Source organism: Aedes aegypti, chromosome 1 (genome assembly GCF_002204515.2).
Source record: "Aedes aegypti strain LVP_AGWG chromosome 1, AaegL5.0 Primary Assembly, whole genome shotgun sequence".
NCBI classification, from domain to species: domain Eukaryota; kingdom Metazoa; phylum Arthropoda; class Insecta; order Diptera; family Culicidae; genus Aedes; species Aedes aegypti.
The window spans coordinates 221,005,698-221,023,122 of record NC_035107.1 but is presented as its reverse complement, the minus strand read 5'-3'; the positions used below and the strand labels follow the sequence as shown (position 1 = coordinate 221,023,122).

The 17,425-nt window shown below is 39.9% G+C and overlaps 1 protein-coding gene across 2 annotated transcripts in view; it reads left to right on the top strand.

Annotated features, from left to right (window-relative positions):
• LOC5565069 (mushroom body large-type Kenyon cell-specific protein 1) overlaps positions 1-17,425 on the top strand; it is a 602,053-nt gene that overhangs the window by 330,232 nt on the left and 254,396 nt on the right. The window contains exon 1 of one of the 2 annotated variants that reach the window (XM_021857636.1): positions 9,636-12,191. The exons of the other annotated variant lie outside the window; for it this stretch is intronic. Within the exon in view, the coding sequence (XP_021713328.1) occupies positions 12,182-12,191 (10 nt within the window). The 5' untranslated portion in view covers positions 9,636-12,181. Of the gene's footprint in view, positions 1-9,635; positions 12,192-17,425 lie in introns of those variants that run through there. 2 annotated transcript variants of the gene reach the window in all.

Genomic DNA, 17,425 nt, shown 5'->3' with positions numbered 1-17,425 from the left:
CATCGGCCTTCAAATACTCAAAAAATTGTTTTCGACTTCTCCATGGAGAATGTAGAAGATATCATGATTATGGGTTCTATTCGAAAAAAAATGGAATTTGTTCCATAGACACCGTGAAAAATGTCAGTGTCCAGCTTTCGAAGCATCCGGCAATTCGATACAGTACGGTGCATAAAGATCGTTAGATTACAGGGTAGATGAACTCATACACGATTTCAAAGGTTTTCATCGTTTATCGTAACACTGCTTCAACACAACTCCTTCCTGCTTCGTCACCAAAACGAATCTCTTAAACAACCCTTTCCCAACTCCTAGTTTATTTCTTATGGGAGTGCAGAGAGCGTTAACTCAACGGTCACCTTAAAGCAAGTTACACACCAACATTTCCGCCCCATCCTCAAATTGACCTGCATTCAGACGCAGCTAATCCTAATATTGTTTGTTATAATAATGAGAGCACCAATATCAGCACATTGAGGATGCTACTGATACTTAGTAGCATCTGTTGGTTCCCCTTGTAAGTACAGATGTCTTTGCAGTAACATAGTAGCAGCGATCATGCTCATGCTCACATCGTTCGTTAGTCCTCAGAATCAGGTGATGATCGGTCGGTAGTTGTCACAATCCAACTTGTCGCCTTTCTTGTAGATGAGGCATATAATCCGTTTTCCACTACTCTGGTAGCTGTTTGCAAGATTGTGCCTATCAACCAGTGCATACAAATGGCACATCCATATGAGTTTAGCTCCAATACCATCCTTACCAGCAGCTTTATTGGTTTTGAGCTGGTGAATGGCATTGCCAATCTCTATCAAAGTGGGGACTGATTAGTTTTCACCGTCCTCAGTACTGACGTGCTTTCATCGCCATTCAGATGTTCACCGAAGTGCTGCTTCCACCTTTCGCTCACCTCACGATCACCTGCCACGATGCTTTCATTTTTATCTCTGCATCTCAGCTTCTGTTAATAATATATGCTTCAAATGGCCATATTCTTTGCAACAAAATCATATGCCGTTACCGTTCGTTAGCTGGTGACCGATGTAGAATAAACTGCCGATTCTTGATAGTTGCATCACATACTCCTAGCATTCCCACAACTTGCCCTTAACACTGACTACCATCTGTGTATAAGTGGCGTCCAGTAGATTGAAAGTTTATTAAACGGCTTCGGACACGGTCTTACCTTGATTTTCTACAATTACTTCTCTACACATACAAACGGTTGATTTCTCCTTTGTATAAGGTAAGCTTAATAAATTTATATCGTAGCTGCAATATTCTCGATAAAAAAAACGTTATTCTTATAATATAACATCAGCAAAAGCACCTTTCTTTTCGTGCGTTCTAATCTCCTGAAAAAATAGGCCTAGTTTTTGTGCGTGTGCCAACCTACACGCCTAAAACTGAAACTTAGAACGCCTATCAAAACCGAACGGCCCGCACTCTTCGGATCGAATTTCGGGCTCAATCTCGTTTTCTCTTTCTAACAAACCTAAGCAGACGGCATTAGACGACCATCGGCATAGGCACCACCCATCCCCGAAATCGTAGAAAAATCTAATAATGGACCCACCACCACCACCACAACCATCACCATCGACCAAACCTGGCATTAGAACGAAACGGTACACGCACTTCTCACACCACCAAGCACCATTTCTGCTTGGAAGCTAAACCATGCAGCAGGGAGAAGAACGAGGAGGAAGAAAAACCGAATCGAAAAACGTGTTTAGAGCGAAGCGAGCGAATCAAATCATCATCATCATCAAGCAACGGCAAGCGGCATATGGCAGCCAGCAGTTGGGTAGAAGCAGAATAATTCAAAAAGACGCAACAAGTGGCCATTTCTAATCGCTCGCATCGCTCTCTAAACAACCACCACCATCACAGAGCAGAGCAGCACTAGCAGCAGCATCAACGAATTGGGATTCTGTTGTGGTGGAGAGGAAGTGCATGTGATGGCAGCAGATGGCGAGGACAAGGGATTGCATCATGCCACATTACTGCACTGCCGGTATAAGCATAGTTGTCCTATGTGGATTTTTGTCAATTGAGGGGCCCAAACGCAAATGACTTTTTGGTCGGTTTTGAATTGAGCCTACCAAAAAATTCTACAGTTTTCAAGCTTACAATGGTATTTTTAGATGATATTTTCGTTCAACAAAAAAAAACATATTACATACTTCTCACTTGGATTAAATGGACAAATTGACGTGAAATTTGCGAAAAATTTACACGTCTTTTCGGTGAGAATCCAATTCACGACTCCCTGTTCACTAGACAAAGCGCGTGATTATGGAGCTGAAATCTAATTCAGGAAACTTCTGCGGTCATGAGTCCTGTCGTGGTGTATGGGTAACGCGCCCTATCTAGCAAACAGGGAGTCGTGAGTTCGTTTTCCCCGAGAAGACGTGAAAGTTTTTCGCAAATTTCACATCAATTTGTCCAATTGCGAAGTATGTGTTATGTTTAGTTTGACGGTACTTGTTCAAACTTCCACTTGGATGATTAGCCGTAAAACGATAAATCCATGATTAATAAGTATAGGACAAATAACACAAATTGCAGTAGTTTTTCTGCTTCCCATATAATTTATATGGAATGAAAAATTGATGAAAAAACTTCAAAATCGATTTTCTCATAACTGGGCTTTTGCCACTTACACATCTTTGTTTTTAACCCCCTTAATTTTGAATTGTTACAGATTTTTGATTGCTGGTAACACAGTTCGTAGAACAATAAGTTAATCGTAGTTCGATCTGGAACCACTGCAAGATGTCAAATTCAAATGTCTGGGGACTGTACATGTAAAATTATAGCATTGATCCATTATTCAATCAATTTAAAATAATTTCACTGCATTCTATATGGCAACTGCAGAGCAAAAACTGATTTTCATGAACGCTGTTTAATTTGAATTTGAGCAAAAAAAACTCGAGAATCGAACAATTTTTAAATTAATTCAGAGATGTCGCCCAAAAATTACTATTTTCGACACCTTCTTTGTACGATTACTTAATTCTTTGGACGAAACGTGACTCCCTCAAGGCCATTCAAACTCCTTTTTCTTAAAAAAACGCATCGAAATTTCTTCCCTTTGCTGGGTTATGGACTATTTTTGACAAGAAATTAAATGTTAAATCGATAAGCCATTCCACGTTTCTTATAGAATGTAACGGTGCATTAGACTATTATGAATTCTGTAATGAAACGTTGATTAGTCTTTTTTTTTCTATTTTTTACTCTTTTCCTTGAAATATTCTGAAGATTCGTAAACACTTCCAACGGAAAATATAAAACATAAATCTGGTGGAAGTTTTGGAAAAGACTCTAGAGAAACTTATGAAATGATTTTGAGCTGTAATTTGTAGTCGACATAATTGAATGAGTTATGGCGGAGACCAGGACCCATATCTGACTCACTTGCTGAATGCAATATTGATGAATTTTATGAGGCAATCTACGTCTTTAGAAGGAAGCTTAACCTGGCTTCTAAAAAGAACCTTATCCAAACTCCTCCGGAAGATAAGTCAGAGACTGTTAAGAATAACAACTAGGAACTTGCGAAGAGTTCATCAACAACTCGTTTTTGACTTCGAGAGCGAGTACTAATTTCACTGGAGATCATTTCAGGAATTACATCAGAAATGCCAACAAATGAGCTATACATTTTCCATTGATTAGGTAAACCATTATACAGTTTTTTCCACGACTTCAAGCACGTTTCTATCATGAATGCTTGGACATTGTTGGGTAATAATATTTAAGCCTAAGTAGCCCGTCATTCGTTTTGCAGCTATGTTGACATTGCAGTTCGCAATTTCAAATTGAAAAAAAACTCAGTCTTCATAGTTCATATCCATTCGGAAATGTATCACTATATACGCTGACATGCAGAGAGCATGCTGATACTTTTTCAGATGCGTCAGTGCAATACCAACTGAATTTCTTGAATTCGAAATTGTACCATGTTTTAGCAACAATCATCAACGATGCGTACGAATTCCAATTACGGCCTACTTCGCATTAACCAATATTGGCGATCAAAAGGCGACTCCCTGGAGTCAAATCTACTTGTTCTTGAATTTCAGCAACAAATATTCATCAAATAAATAGAGATATTGTAAAAAGGACTAATGCAATAGTTTATTTTTTGCTTTATAATCTAAGTATGCAATATGGGTAATTTTCAGGGTCATAAAACAGAGGTTACTAGTCGTCTCTAGGTGATATGATTGTTTACAATAATTCATTCAGTATCATTTAGGACACTCATTACTTTTTTACAACAAGAATCTAGTTTGATTTATCTCGAGTTTGTCATCTCGAGGTGCATATGCAGTGATGGATTTCCATGTGTCGATTTTTCTTTGGATTAGTAAACGAAATTCATTCGATTTTCATTACATTTTACAAGGCAGTATGGCGAAAAATCATTAAATTATTCTGTGCAAAATTTTTCTTGAGAAATTTCAGGTTATGTTCTCAGAGAAGTCGCTGGGTAAAACGAGGGAGAAATTCCTAGGTAATTTTCTAGAAATTCAAAAAAATCCAAGAATGATTCTCTGATTTGAAAGAAATCAATGAAGTATCTTGCTAAATTCTTCCTGGAGCAACTTTTTGTAGAATAATTATCAAGTAAAACACAAATCAAGAAACCGTTTAAAAATTGCTGAAGTTTTTGAAAGATTTTCTTGAGAAACTCCTTCCAATGCTCGTAAAAGAACTGTTGAAATAATATTGAGATATGTGGCTTTCTCTTTTTTAAAAGACATGACAAATTAAAATTTCTCGTTTAGATAATGAACCATTTTTTGATAAGAAGACGTGCTTAATCGATTGTTCCTTCTATGGTTCTCACGGAAAGTGACGGTATATAAGGATTGCATAAATCTTCTGAAGAAACGTTGAGAAGGTTTTTAGTTTCTGTTTTTAACGCTTTCCCATGAAAAACTACAACGGTTTTGAAAATGTTTCCACTATGGATAAATTCTGTAAATAATGGGGCAGCCCCCTATCCGGCATCAATGAGACCCCCTTCTATAGACCAAGAAAACACCTGAACATCAGTTTTGCGACACTTACACCCACTTTATTTGATTTCTTGCACACAGGTACCTTTTGGCTTCCCACTTCCTTACTGGCTTTCTCCTACCTTCCACTCTCTTTCTTCTTTCTTCTTCTGATGCCGGGGCCCCTTCTCCGTTCCGCAACCTCACCACCGTCCTTCCCTCGTCACCGTTGACTAGCTCCGCTTTTCGGATGGTCTGCGACCGCGACTCCTCTCACCACTGGCTTCCTGTTCCTCCTATCCTTCCTTCACTTTCCTCGGACAGCATCGCAACTAACAAAATGGCGGTCACCGATGCGGCCCAAAGCACTTCCTCGTCCGTTTTGCAGACTCGAGCGTAACGTACGAGTACTGCAGCGTACTTCGAGACGGTAGGACAACTCAAGGTCTTCGGGTCTACTAATCGCACTCTGGCTTACGATCTACGGCAAGGCAACGGCCAAGGTCACTCCAAGGTCACTAAGGGTAACACCAAGGGTAAAACCAAGGGTTCTGGATGTTTCCACAAATCCACAATACACTTCTTGAACTAAATGCTTTATCAACTTCTTAAGTTTTCCACAGACGTCTATCTCGCTTGAATATAGGCTAGATAATCATTCTCAAAAACTTCGTATGTAAATTTTGATTGGAGGTATTCTTAGATAAATTTCAACAGTAAGTATTGAATAAAAAATACCTGGAATAAGTCAGCGAAGTTTACTTAGAATAATTCACAGGGCTTCAAAGCCAAAACGCAAAAAATGCGTGAATTACTGAAAAAGATGCTCGAAAAAAAAAATGTTTTTTTGTAATTCAAGGAGGCAATCAAGATGAAAAACGCTTTGAAGTTTCTAAGGACATTGCTGACATTATGTCTAAAGCAGCGGCTATTAAATTTTTCAGAGTCGCGTCCCCGAGGTCTAACGAACATTCCGCGATCCCTAGAAATTTAGTCTTGACGAGTGTTTAAAATCAAATTGTGAATTTATTAAAATAAGGAGTTTTTTTAGTATAAGATCATAGTGATATACATAAACTTTCATTATTTAACATTGATCTTCAGAGAAATTTTTTTGAATTATCTTGTGGTGCTTGAAATTGCTAACAAAATATTGTCAAATATTTCCAAGAAATATGTTATTTTTTCAGTATTATTTTTACAAAAGATATAAATTTCAAAGATCATGAACATATTCAATACAAAAAATCGCAATAGAATCCGTTACGACAGAAGAGTGACTTTCAAAATTCATGAAAAATTATCACGAAAAATAATAATAAATTGAAGGAATTCCTACATATAATGTTGAAATTTTAGAGGAGTTTCTTAAAAAAAATCCAGAGAGAGGCTCCTTACTCCAATGGAAGTCTAATGATATACTATGCAGAGTTCATCTTTCTTAGCAAAAACAGTATCTGGATTATTATCTGCAGAAATTTCTTGAGTCAGTCTCTGCTACAGCTCTGACAGACAGTGCATGATGAAACCGATTCAAAAAAGTTTTAAACCTAGGGGGATACTATTGCTATCGGATCTTTTGGAATTGTTTGATAGAAAAATGAAATAAAGCACCTATATTGATGACAAACAAGCCAGATAAATGAGTTTTATCATCGCTCTCCGTTCGCTGCTGTTCTTCATCAAGCTTGTTGCAAAAAACATTGCTGATCATGGACTAATATGGGAAGGATGTTTTTCTTCGCTTGCTTTGATCGTGATTCAATATCAAAGGAGAACGAATTATACAATGCCTGCCAGTGAAAGTAATTATTGATATTATTATTAAACCTCCTGAACAAACCCTGGGATTCTTTCAGAAAGTTTGGAAAAAATCTCACAGTATTTAAAACAAAATTTATCAAATGATTGTGGATCTCTTTAGAAATTCTTGAAAAAATATAGATGGGTGTGGTTCTGCTGCTTTCCGTGGATATATTAAAGGATTTCCTACTTCAAAAAAGAATATTGAGAGGGTTTTTGAGACATTAAAATCTGGTAGAATTGCAAAAGAGTCTTTAATAAAGTGCTGCATAAGTCGCTGGAAGAATTCATTGCAGTAATATCTAGAGTAGCTTCTAACCAAATTCAAGAAAATGTATTCTCTGCAAACAATGAAGTGAAGTTTATCAAAACAAATCTTGCAACTTCTCACAAAATGCCGATTTTAATGATATGTTTCATATGAATTTAATTTGAAGTATCCGCAACTCGAGTTCATAACATTCAAGTTGCGCTTCTTTCAAATGGTGACACTTTGCCGTTCATAAGAAAACTTCTAGAGGAATCTCCGAAAGAAATTCTCAAATTTCTTCACAGGAACTTCCCGAAGAAACTTCTCTTATGAAATTTTACCAAGGGACTTTCTGAAACAATTTTCCGTAAGAACTTCCCTTCCTGAAACAACTTCCCGAAGGAATATCCCGAAGGAACTTTCTGAAATATCTTCTTGAAGGAGCTTCTTTCCTTGAGTTCTTGAAGGAACTTCCTGAAAGAGCTTTCTAAAGGAGCTCCTCTAAGGGATTTCCAGAAATAACTTCCCGAGATAACTTCTCGAAGGACTTCTCAAAGGAGCTTTCCGAAGGAGCTTCCCGATGGAATTCCGGAAGGAACTTCCTGAAGAAGCTTCCTGATATAACTTCCTGAAGGAGCTCCCCAAAGGGATTACTCGAAGAAACTTCCAGAATGAACTTCCCAAAAGAACTTGCTGAAACAACCTGCTGCAGGAACATCGCGAAGGAACTTCTTGGAGAAACTTCTTGAAGGAGCTTCCCGAAGGAACTTCCTGAAGGAGCCTTCTGAAGGAACTTCCCAAAGAAGCTTTCCGTAGTCCTTTCCCGGAACTTCCTGAAGAAGCTTCCTGAAAAAGCTTTCCGAAGAAGCTGCCCCAAAGGGATTTCCAGAAGGAACTTCTCAAAGAAACTATCCGAAGAAGCTTCCTGAAGGAGCTTCCCAAAGGGATTTCTCGGAGAAACTTCCAGAATGAGCTTGCTGAAACAACTTCCCGAATGAACTTCTCAAAACAAGTTCCTGCTGGAACATCCCGAAAAAAATTCCTAAACGAACTTCTTGAAGGAGCTTCCCGAAGGCACTTCCTGAATGAATTTTCCGATGGAAAAAATAGCTGAAATAGCTTCCTAAGGGAGCTCCCCAAAGGGATTTCTTGAAAGAACTTCCAGAATGAACTTCCCAAAGGAACTTCCTAAAACAACCTGCTGCAACTTGCATCCCGAAGGAAATTCCTAAAGGAACTTCTTGAAAACGCTTCCCGAAGGAACTTCATGAAGGAGCTTTCTAAAGGAACTTAATGAAGGATCTTCCTGAAAGAAGTCTCTGAAGGAGCTCTCCAAAGGAATTCCGAAGGAGCTTCCCGATGGAATTTCCGAAAGAGCTTCCTGAAATAACTTCCTGAAGGAACTCTCCAAAGAGATTTCTCGAAGAAACTTCCTGAATGAACTTCTCAAAAGAACTTCCTGAAACAACTCTACGAAAGAACTTCCTAAACCAACTTCCTGGAGGAACATTCCGAAGAAAAATCCTGAAGGAACTTCTTGAAAAAGCTTCCCGAAGGAACTTCCTGAAGGAGCTTCCAAAAGGAACTTCCTAAAAGAACTTTCTGAAGAGGCTTGCCGAAGGCACTTCTCGATGGAACTTCCTGAAGGAGCTTCCTGAAAAAATTTTCTGAAGGAGCACCCCAAAGGAATTTCTAGAAATGACTTCTCGAAGCAACCTCCCGAAGGAACTTCTCAAAGGAACTTTCCGAAGGAGCTCCCCTATGGAATTCCCGAAGGAACTTACTGAAGGGCTTCCTGAAATAACTTCCGGAAGGAGCTTCCCAAAGGGATTTTTTGAAAGAACTTCCAGAATGAACTTCCCATAGAAGCTTCTTGAAACAACTTTCTGCAGGAACATCCCGAAGTAAATTCCTGAAGTAACTTCTTCAAGGAGCTTCCCAAGGAACTTCCTGAAAAAACTTCCCGAATGAACTTTCAAAAAAAAAACTTTCTTCAGGAACTTTCCGATGGAACTTCTTGAAGCTTCTTCCTGAAAGAGCTGTCTGAAGGAGCTCCCCAAAGGAATTTCCAGAAGGAACTTCTCTCCGAAGGGACTTCCTGATGTAACTTCACAAAGAAACTTCCCGAAGGAACTTCTCAAAGGAACTTCCCGGCAAAACTTCCTGAAGGAATTTCCTGTACGAAATTTCAAAGGAACTTCATTTAAGAACTTTCAGAAGAAAGTCATATTTTCAACAATTGACAACTCTGATTAGTTTCAAGAGATGCTTTTATTCTTGAGTTGAAACAAACTGTACTGCTTGGTTGTTATGTCAGGTCGGACTGAGTGATAATTGGCCTTGAAATAATATGAAGAAGATTTCATTAACGCTCATCCTCCCGAAACAATATTGATAGAGTTGTCTCATAATAGGAGTCTCCTCTATACTTTTGTAATGAGTTCAATCAAATTTATCACAAACTTTGCCAAAACAAGGAACAAATGTGCAAAAACTTTAAGTAACTTTTTCTCGATTGCATATTTCGGAACTTGGGACAATTATGCGTAGAACGCCCGATTTACTGCAACAAACACACGCATCGTCATCGTCATCACCGCTGCCGCCACGGTCGATGATGGCCTCCGCGATCGTCATCGTCATCGTTCGCCAGTACAAAGCCACTACTCGCATTCGGACTGGAGCGCAGGCAGAACAAAGAAATTTTGCGTTCGGTTCGTTCGGCGGAGGGAGCGCGAAATGCGTTTCACGCGAATGAAGAACGCGAAGCGATTACGACGACGAAGACGAAGAAGATGTTGTTTTATTACACGTAATCATAATTCATCTGGGTTGGCTGTGCTGTGCTCTTTGAACAGCGAAGGGGTTGGAATGGAAGGCGATGCAACGGATCGCAGCAGGCTGCGAGAGTAATAAAAAGTGATTAAATTTTTTCTCGTCGTGTGGGACAACTGAGAGCGACGATGACGACGAAGAGGTGAGTTCGTTGAGCGAAACAGGGTGGGTAACTCACCAATACATAAGAAGTGTGAGGGGTGATGATTGGGGGGTCGGTAGAAGGTTGGATTCTCCCCGTACGGGCGGTGTGCTACCTGGGGTTGTCTCGTTCTGTCGTTCGTTCGGGTCGCGTTTTGGGTTGGGGTCGGGTGGTCTCACTCTCCCGACGACGTCCAGTAACCGGTGCACACTTGCATCGATGCAATCCGGTGCAAGTGTGAGTCGTGTTTGGTGGCATCGGGTGGGTCTCGCTCTTGCTGCCGATGACGATGGAGTAGGCTCCGAAAAAATGCACCCGAATCGCATGCGCTTGCTTGGATGCGGTGGTGGTGGTTGGCCACTCACACCCTCCGCCTGCTGGGATGGGTGGTAAATATTGGGAAAAAAGTGCGCTCCGAAAATTTTTCGGCCCAGCGCGCACACTTGTGCGCGTACAGTGCTGGAAAAAATCGATTCCGGAGTGTTGGTGTGGATGCATTGAATTGGGGTGTGAGTGAGTCCTCCCGAGCCGTGGCAGAGTCGCTCTCGGTTCGGGTTGGGATTCGACTTCGGCAGATTCTGGCTAATTTTTTTCGGTCTTCCGCCGGAGATGCACTTGTGCATGGGATTGGGGTGAGTGAGCTGGGTTTCCTCTGTCCATCGGCTCCGCAATGACACTAACACAGTGAGCAGTCGCTCGCGCTCTCTCGCTCTTACATTGCTCCTCAAACTCGCTGCAAAGCGGGAGCGGAGTGGCCGAAGGGTGCTGGCAAGTATTCCGGGGCACAAGAGTGCAGCTGTGTAATATTCATCATCGAAATTTTCCCTTTAGTCGCATAAACGCACTGCTCCGATATGCACCGGAACGCAATTTCGGACGCGGCCCGAGTCGACCCGAGTGTGAGCGTCCGCCGAGTAGAGCCGAAAATCTCTTTTTGTTATTCCGTCGTTCCGTTTTTCCTTCATTAGCGCCGCGCAGCACCACCAATAACACCGCTACACACTAAAACTACACTCTAAACATACCAGGAAGAAACAGGAAGGCCAGGCCAGTAGCAGCAGCAGAAGAAACCCTGCCTGGCAAAGAGAAGAAGTGAGAAGAGTTTCCGCGGCGCGCGCGAGTGTTCGTTCTTCATAGCGAAAAAAATATAATACATATAATTTTTTTATCCGTCATCCGGTACGTTCGCGTTAGATATTTGGTTGTGTCAATTTGTGCAGTCCCGAAAGGGGAAGAAAGAAAAATTAATTAAGGAAAAATCACCCCCACGAGCACGCAAGAAGAGTTCTGGAACGAGGAGGAAGCGATCGCCATACACTACAGTCCGCGCGCGTAGACATCCAAAGCCGAAGCCGAAGAGAAGACACCGCCGAATTGGAAGAAAGCTAAAAAAATCCAATCCCCCCCGTAGAATGACCAGTGATGTGAAAAATCTGGAGAAAAAAATCCATCAACGAAAAGATAGAAAAAAGTTCACAAGTGAAAGAGTCTCGTTCGGGGTTGACTGTAGTCTTCAACGCCCCTGCTGCAGAGCGATGCGAAGCTTCCTCATACTCGGATTAGCGTGCGAAAAGTTCTAGTGGTGAGACCGATTCTATCCGACAATTTCGATTTTTATGTTTGAGTTCAAGACCACAAAACCAAGCTCGGGCCGCAACGTAGAGAAAGAAAAGAGTTTTTTTTTTTTGTTCAGTTTCCGTACAGTCAAGAGTGTGAACAGCGGGTGATCGAACGCGGAAGGCGAAGAAGAGTTCGATCGTGTGACAGAGAGTGAAGCAATAGCAAGGGCGAAAATCAATAGCGCCAGCAAATGAGAGTGCGTGTGAATGACGAGCATCCCAAACGTTCAGTTGATCTGCAAAGTTAAGTTGAGTCCTTACGCAGTTTTCAGTTAAACAGTCTACGGTTTTGTCGTTGACCAGGGGGTTCGCAATACAGTGTGTGCCAGGGAGCACGGGGTGCGTTCGATCGCGAGTGCAGAGAAGAAGCCGCGTGCGCAGCGGACCCTGCGTGTATGTGCGTACTGCGTAGTGTTGTGCCGCGCCGGTTGTATGTGACCCAGTGGGGGGACAACCTCCACCGACTCCAGCAAGTCCCTGCAGGCCGCCGTCCCGAGCCGGCCCAAGCATCATCCTAATGAAAAGTGGTAAGTGTCTCCCGCTGTATCGGCGTCAAGTGCCGCCGCCGCCGTCGCCGTCCAAGAAGATCTCCTCTTCATCCAATTATCTAGAGAAGATCTAGCGTATCGTTAACTATCGCCGAAAGCCACTGCCAAAAGACGTCCACCGAGAACCAGTCAAACCGGACCTTCCGGGACTGCGTGGCATTCAAGGCTGGAAGATTTAAAAAATTGGTGATGCGATTTTTTTCTGTTCTTGTGCGGCACAGAGGAAGATGATGCATAATCATGAGAATCGCAGTAGTCGGGGCGCGGTTGAAAAGCGTCGTAGTCGTCGCCGCCAACTAGGATGTGTGTTCACGTGAAGAAACATATGTTCGAATCCGGAATGAGGGACAACCCCTTCGTCGTCGCGTTTCCGACCAGTGTTCGTTAGTGCCAAACTGCTTTGACTTCATTTTGTGATAGGATTTTTTTTTCGGTGCGCAAAACTCCGGTGATCTGGTGGAAATCAGTGCTCATTAATTCGAAACCATCAGCACCAGTGGCGCCCCCCTTCCCAGCAGTGCGATAAGTGAACGAAGAAGGATTGTGCACATTGATTGATTTTTTTTTCGACGTCGTCGTCTACGAAGACGGTGTCTTCCAGTACTACTCGTCTGGGTTGTTGTGTCTTCACGGGGGAAGAAGAGGTTGTGCACTTGAGAACTTGTGTGTGCTCGACGACGACGACGACGGTGGAAAGTAATTGGAAGCATATGGGATCGGTTTAATGCGATTGGCGATGACGACGAGGCAGTGGCGGACGAAGCGAACAGTGGAATTTAATCAGTGTTTTCGTTCCCGAGAACCCGCCGGGAGAATGAAGACTGTGCGAAGAAGACACACCTAGTGGTACCAATTAGGACGGTGGAGAAGTCGGGAGTTCATTTGCTGGTGGACTAAATTAATAGATTTGCTTAAAAAAATCATTATCGGTACATGGTCTAAACAGTTGTACTTCAAACTTCGAAGCATCTGTAAGAATCACATTAAGATTGTGTACTTCTAACAGACGCTTCGAAGTTTCTTAGGTATCACGAAGTTGATTGGCTGATCTAATACCGAGAGCCTTTGAGGATTTAAGGTATATCAAGTAGTGACTGCCTAGTCAGATTCTCAAAGCTCCATTTAAATACTATAATTTCTATATCTCGAAGTACATTACACTAAATCATGAACAACATCACTGCATATTGATAAATACCTAGCTGGTTTAAGTTGACCAACTGACTAAGAACGGGCACTTAGATCACTGTTCAAATGAAGAAGACAAGGAAATGTTCAGTGAAGAACGATGAAAAGTACTATACAGAACGATAGGACTTGCGCGGAAACACGGATCCACTCAAACCTGAATTGTTTCAACGCAAAACCGTAGTTGCGTCCAAAAACCCAAATTGACTAAATTTCCTAGGTAGGCATTAGGTAGTCTGCATTTGAGGTCATTAAAAAAACATACCTTAATTTGTGTGAATTCTATTCTATTCTATTCTTTTCTAGTGCTAGCGCAGCCAATAATGAAAAACATCCTGGAAATATCAGCGTTTCTGCTGGTATTTTCTTGTCAATATTAATATTTGCAGCATATGTCAGTGATATGACACAAATATTAAAATGGCCAAGCCCACTGTGCAGACTAATGGAGTTGAAGATAATTCAAAAATTAACGGAAATCAGATTATTCACTCATAAATAACATGAATGACGATTTTTTTTTTAATTTTGTGGCAGAAAAAACGGGGACAACTGTACCAACCGTTTCATTGTTGGGAAATGGGAATTTTGTGTAGGAAGTCGCTGGGAGTTGCGAAGCTAAGAAGGTTAAGACATACAGGTATTTCTTCCTTGTATCCGGGCTCTGAAGCCTAGGCATAAGCGCCTTTACTCGCTCTCTGAAACGAAATAATAAGAAAAGAAAAGAAAAGGAAATTTGTGTGAATTCAACTTAAAACTGAGTTCTTTCAACTCAAGCTTTAAAAAATTGAATTTACCCAAATTTGTTTTATTGTGCCAAAAATGCATTACCATTGGGTAAATGCAACTCTCTTCATATTTGACAACATTTGTGGGGAAGAGAGAGAGAGAACACCGCAGCTTTTGGATTGAAAGAATAATCGTTACCTGTACATACTAAATTTCGGGTATACTAAGCTGAAACATTAGGTAGACAGTTTTCAGCGTGTATAATCTCAAGGAATCTTTCCATCCAGTCTGCATCTGGAAAGTGCCTTTAGCTCCATTTTTGGAAGGTAACGCCTCTGTGCAACTGTGATTTAAAAAGCAACCTTCTGTTTTCTTACTCTAATATTTCAATTCTTATATATTTTTTTTAATTTTTCTTGTGTTATAAAGTTATTCGAAGTGGCACTGTTTTTGTACCGAAAAATGTTCTACTCAAAAATGCCAGCAATAGTGGAATTTAGCTTTCACAATTAACAGATCCCCTCTAGTTAGTAACTTTGAGAGCAGAATTATTGCAAATCTTTCGTTCAAAGTAATTTGGTTCATGAAATGAATTCAATTTCCATTTTCGTTATTTGCAATGAAATAGATAATTTTTCTTATGTTTAAGCTTCTGATGCACATTTTAACATTTGCTCGTTCCAATGCAATGCTTTAAGATCGATACACCATGCTCAGGTTGTTGGGTTTGTAACTCTGAGTGAAGAACTAGCCAAATGTGTTCAAATTCAAGTAAATGAAGTAAAAAATAAATGTTTGTAACTGAAGGGACGGGCCTGGTGTAGTGGTTAGAACACACGCCTCTGACGCCGAGGACCTGGGATCGAATCCCATCCCCGAGATAGTCACTAAAAAAAATTAAGTGACGACTTCCTTCGGAAGGGAAGTAAAGCCGTTGGTCCCGAGATGAACTAGCCCAGGGCTAAAAATCTCGTTAATAAAGATAGAAAAAAAAATGTTTGTAACTCTGATTCACTACTGACTATTTGAGATTTTCTAAGAACACAAGAAGAGAACTAATATTTAAACTGCTCGGATTCGCTGGGATTGGTCGGAGGGATAGAACGATGTAATTCCAACAAAGACTGTTGATATTTTAGAAAATAAGTAGTATAGTAGTAAACTAAAATTGAACGATAAGTAGTAAACAAGAATTTAAATTATTTATTGTCGTGAATCATTTCATAGATCTCTACATGCTGAATTACAATTTGTTGATTACTTATCTAGGTTCTTTTAAGCAAGTTTTTGCTTTTACATCACAATATTTGTTATAACATGTCAACATTCTATTAAAAGGCCCATTTTTAGCATAGCTCGTCATAGAACTGTTAACTTGGAACAAGTTTGTTGCGGGATATGTGGACAAACGGCATCGGACCGACTCTTCTTAGCAGGCCAACTTTCTGTTAAGCCAGCTAAAAGGCTAAAAAAGCATATTTATTAAATTTATCTATACACATACCATACATACCTACATTAAACCTACGAATTCGGTAGCTTATTTAGGAAGACAATTACTTCCATCCTAATTGACAGACTTCTCCACACTAGATCTACGATTTGTTTCGTGCCAGTATTGTTCTGCATATATAGTTGAGGTATAGACAATGGTTCTCAAACAGTGCTCAAATTTATCATACGAAAATTTGCGTAACAAAGTTTCTATTTCTAAGTAAACGAGTGGGATCAGAGAAGTTAAGGTTTTAAAGCAAATTTCGGAAAGTTTACTTTATTACAGAATGTCTACCACCTGAAAAATGCTGGAAAACTTGGAATCATCAGGGAATTTTATTCAACCTGAAAACAAAACTGAAATTCTCAGGAAATTTCGGCTGCACTCAGGGAAATTATTTGGGAGTAGTAATTCATGGTAGAAAAGGGTAGAATATGTCGTTTTTGTGACACAAAATTGTTCCAATTAATTTTTGTCGGCTGCGTCGCTAGCAAAACGTTAGTTGACATGTTCAACTAACTTCAACAACTTTTAATGATTTTTGGTAGACAAAGGCCAGTTCAATCCCACTTGGGTGTCGTTCATAAATATATGGAACATAGTAAAAACATTCCAAATTATTTTACAAAAATTATTTTTTGCCTGTTATACAAACATAATTAACATTTTAGGCAAAGAGCAAAAATTATGTCAGAGCACTATTTTAATGCAGGTCTCTATTTTTGATTAAGGTCTAGGGTCTTTATTTTAATCCAAGTGTTCGCTGAAGTCACTTTTTAAGTCTGCTTGCAGTGAATCCTAGTGCAAATTTCTCATACTTCGAGAAATGCTACAGTAATTACAGTAGTTTTTCCAGAGATTTCTTCTGGAATACTTCTAGGAATTCCACCATCGATTTATCAATGGAATTTAAAAAAAAATCCTCACAATTTTGTCCGTGGAATCCTAGAGCACATTAACGTTTCCACAAAAATTCATTCCAAAGTTTTTGAGAAAAAAAAACTACAGTAATTTTTACAGAAATTACCCTAAAAACAAATCCTCGCTATTTTTCCAAGATTTTTCTCCAGATGTTTTTCCACTGATTTCGCCGATTTCTTCAGTTGTTACTTCTAGAAGGTTTCCCACAGATCTTACAGGTGCTCTTCCACAAGCGTTTATCCCAGAGCTTAAAAAACATTGCTTCGATATTTATCCGAGAAACCCTAACTAATTCATACGCAGATTTTGCAATTATTCCAGGCATTTTCATAAGGATGACATCCACGGTTACTCTAAAGATTTGCTTCAAAAATGCTTCAGGCATTACTCGATGAAATCTGTTTTTACCTTTTTCAAAATTCCCTCGATTAATTTGTCCTGAGATTCCTAATAAAGTTCCTCCATAAACTTCTCACGGCATTTCTCCAGCATTATATCAAAATATTACTGCTGCTTTTCAAACATTTTTCTAATAATTTTTCGAATTCAAATTCCAAATCTGCATGGATTTTTCACAACCTTATTCAAGATTCCTCGTGGTTCCACACCAATTAAAACTATTTATTATAATTACAGTTGTTGCTCCGATCGTCGATTTTTCAGAAATTCTGTTCGGGTTTCTTACAAGAAATTTGATCAGAACGTGTTCTGGGACATTATTTAGAGATTCTAATGTTTTTTTTTCTTCAATTATCTTAGCAATTTATCAAGAAAAATTTAGAAAGAATTTCATAAAAAGTATAAGAGTTCTTTCAGAATTCCCAGAAGGCATACTAAGAATTCACACAAGTTTCATAAAAAAAACTTTGAATTCTTGAAG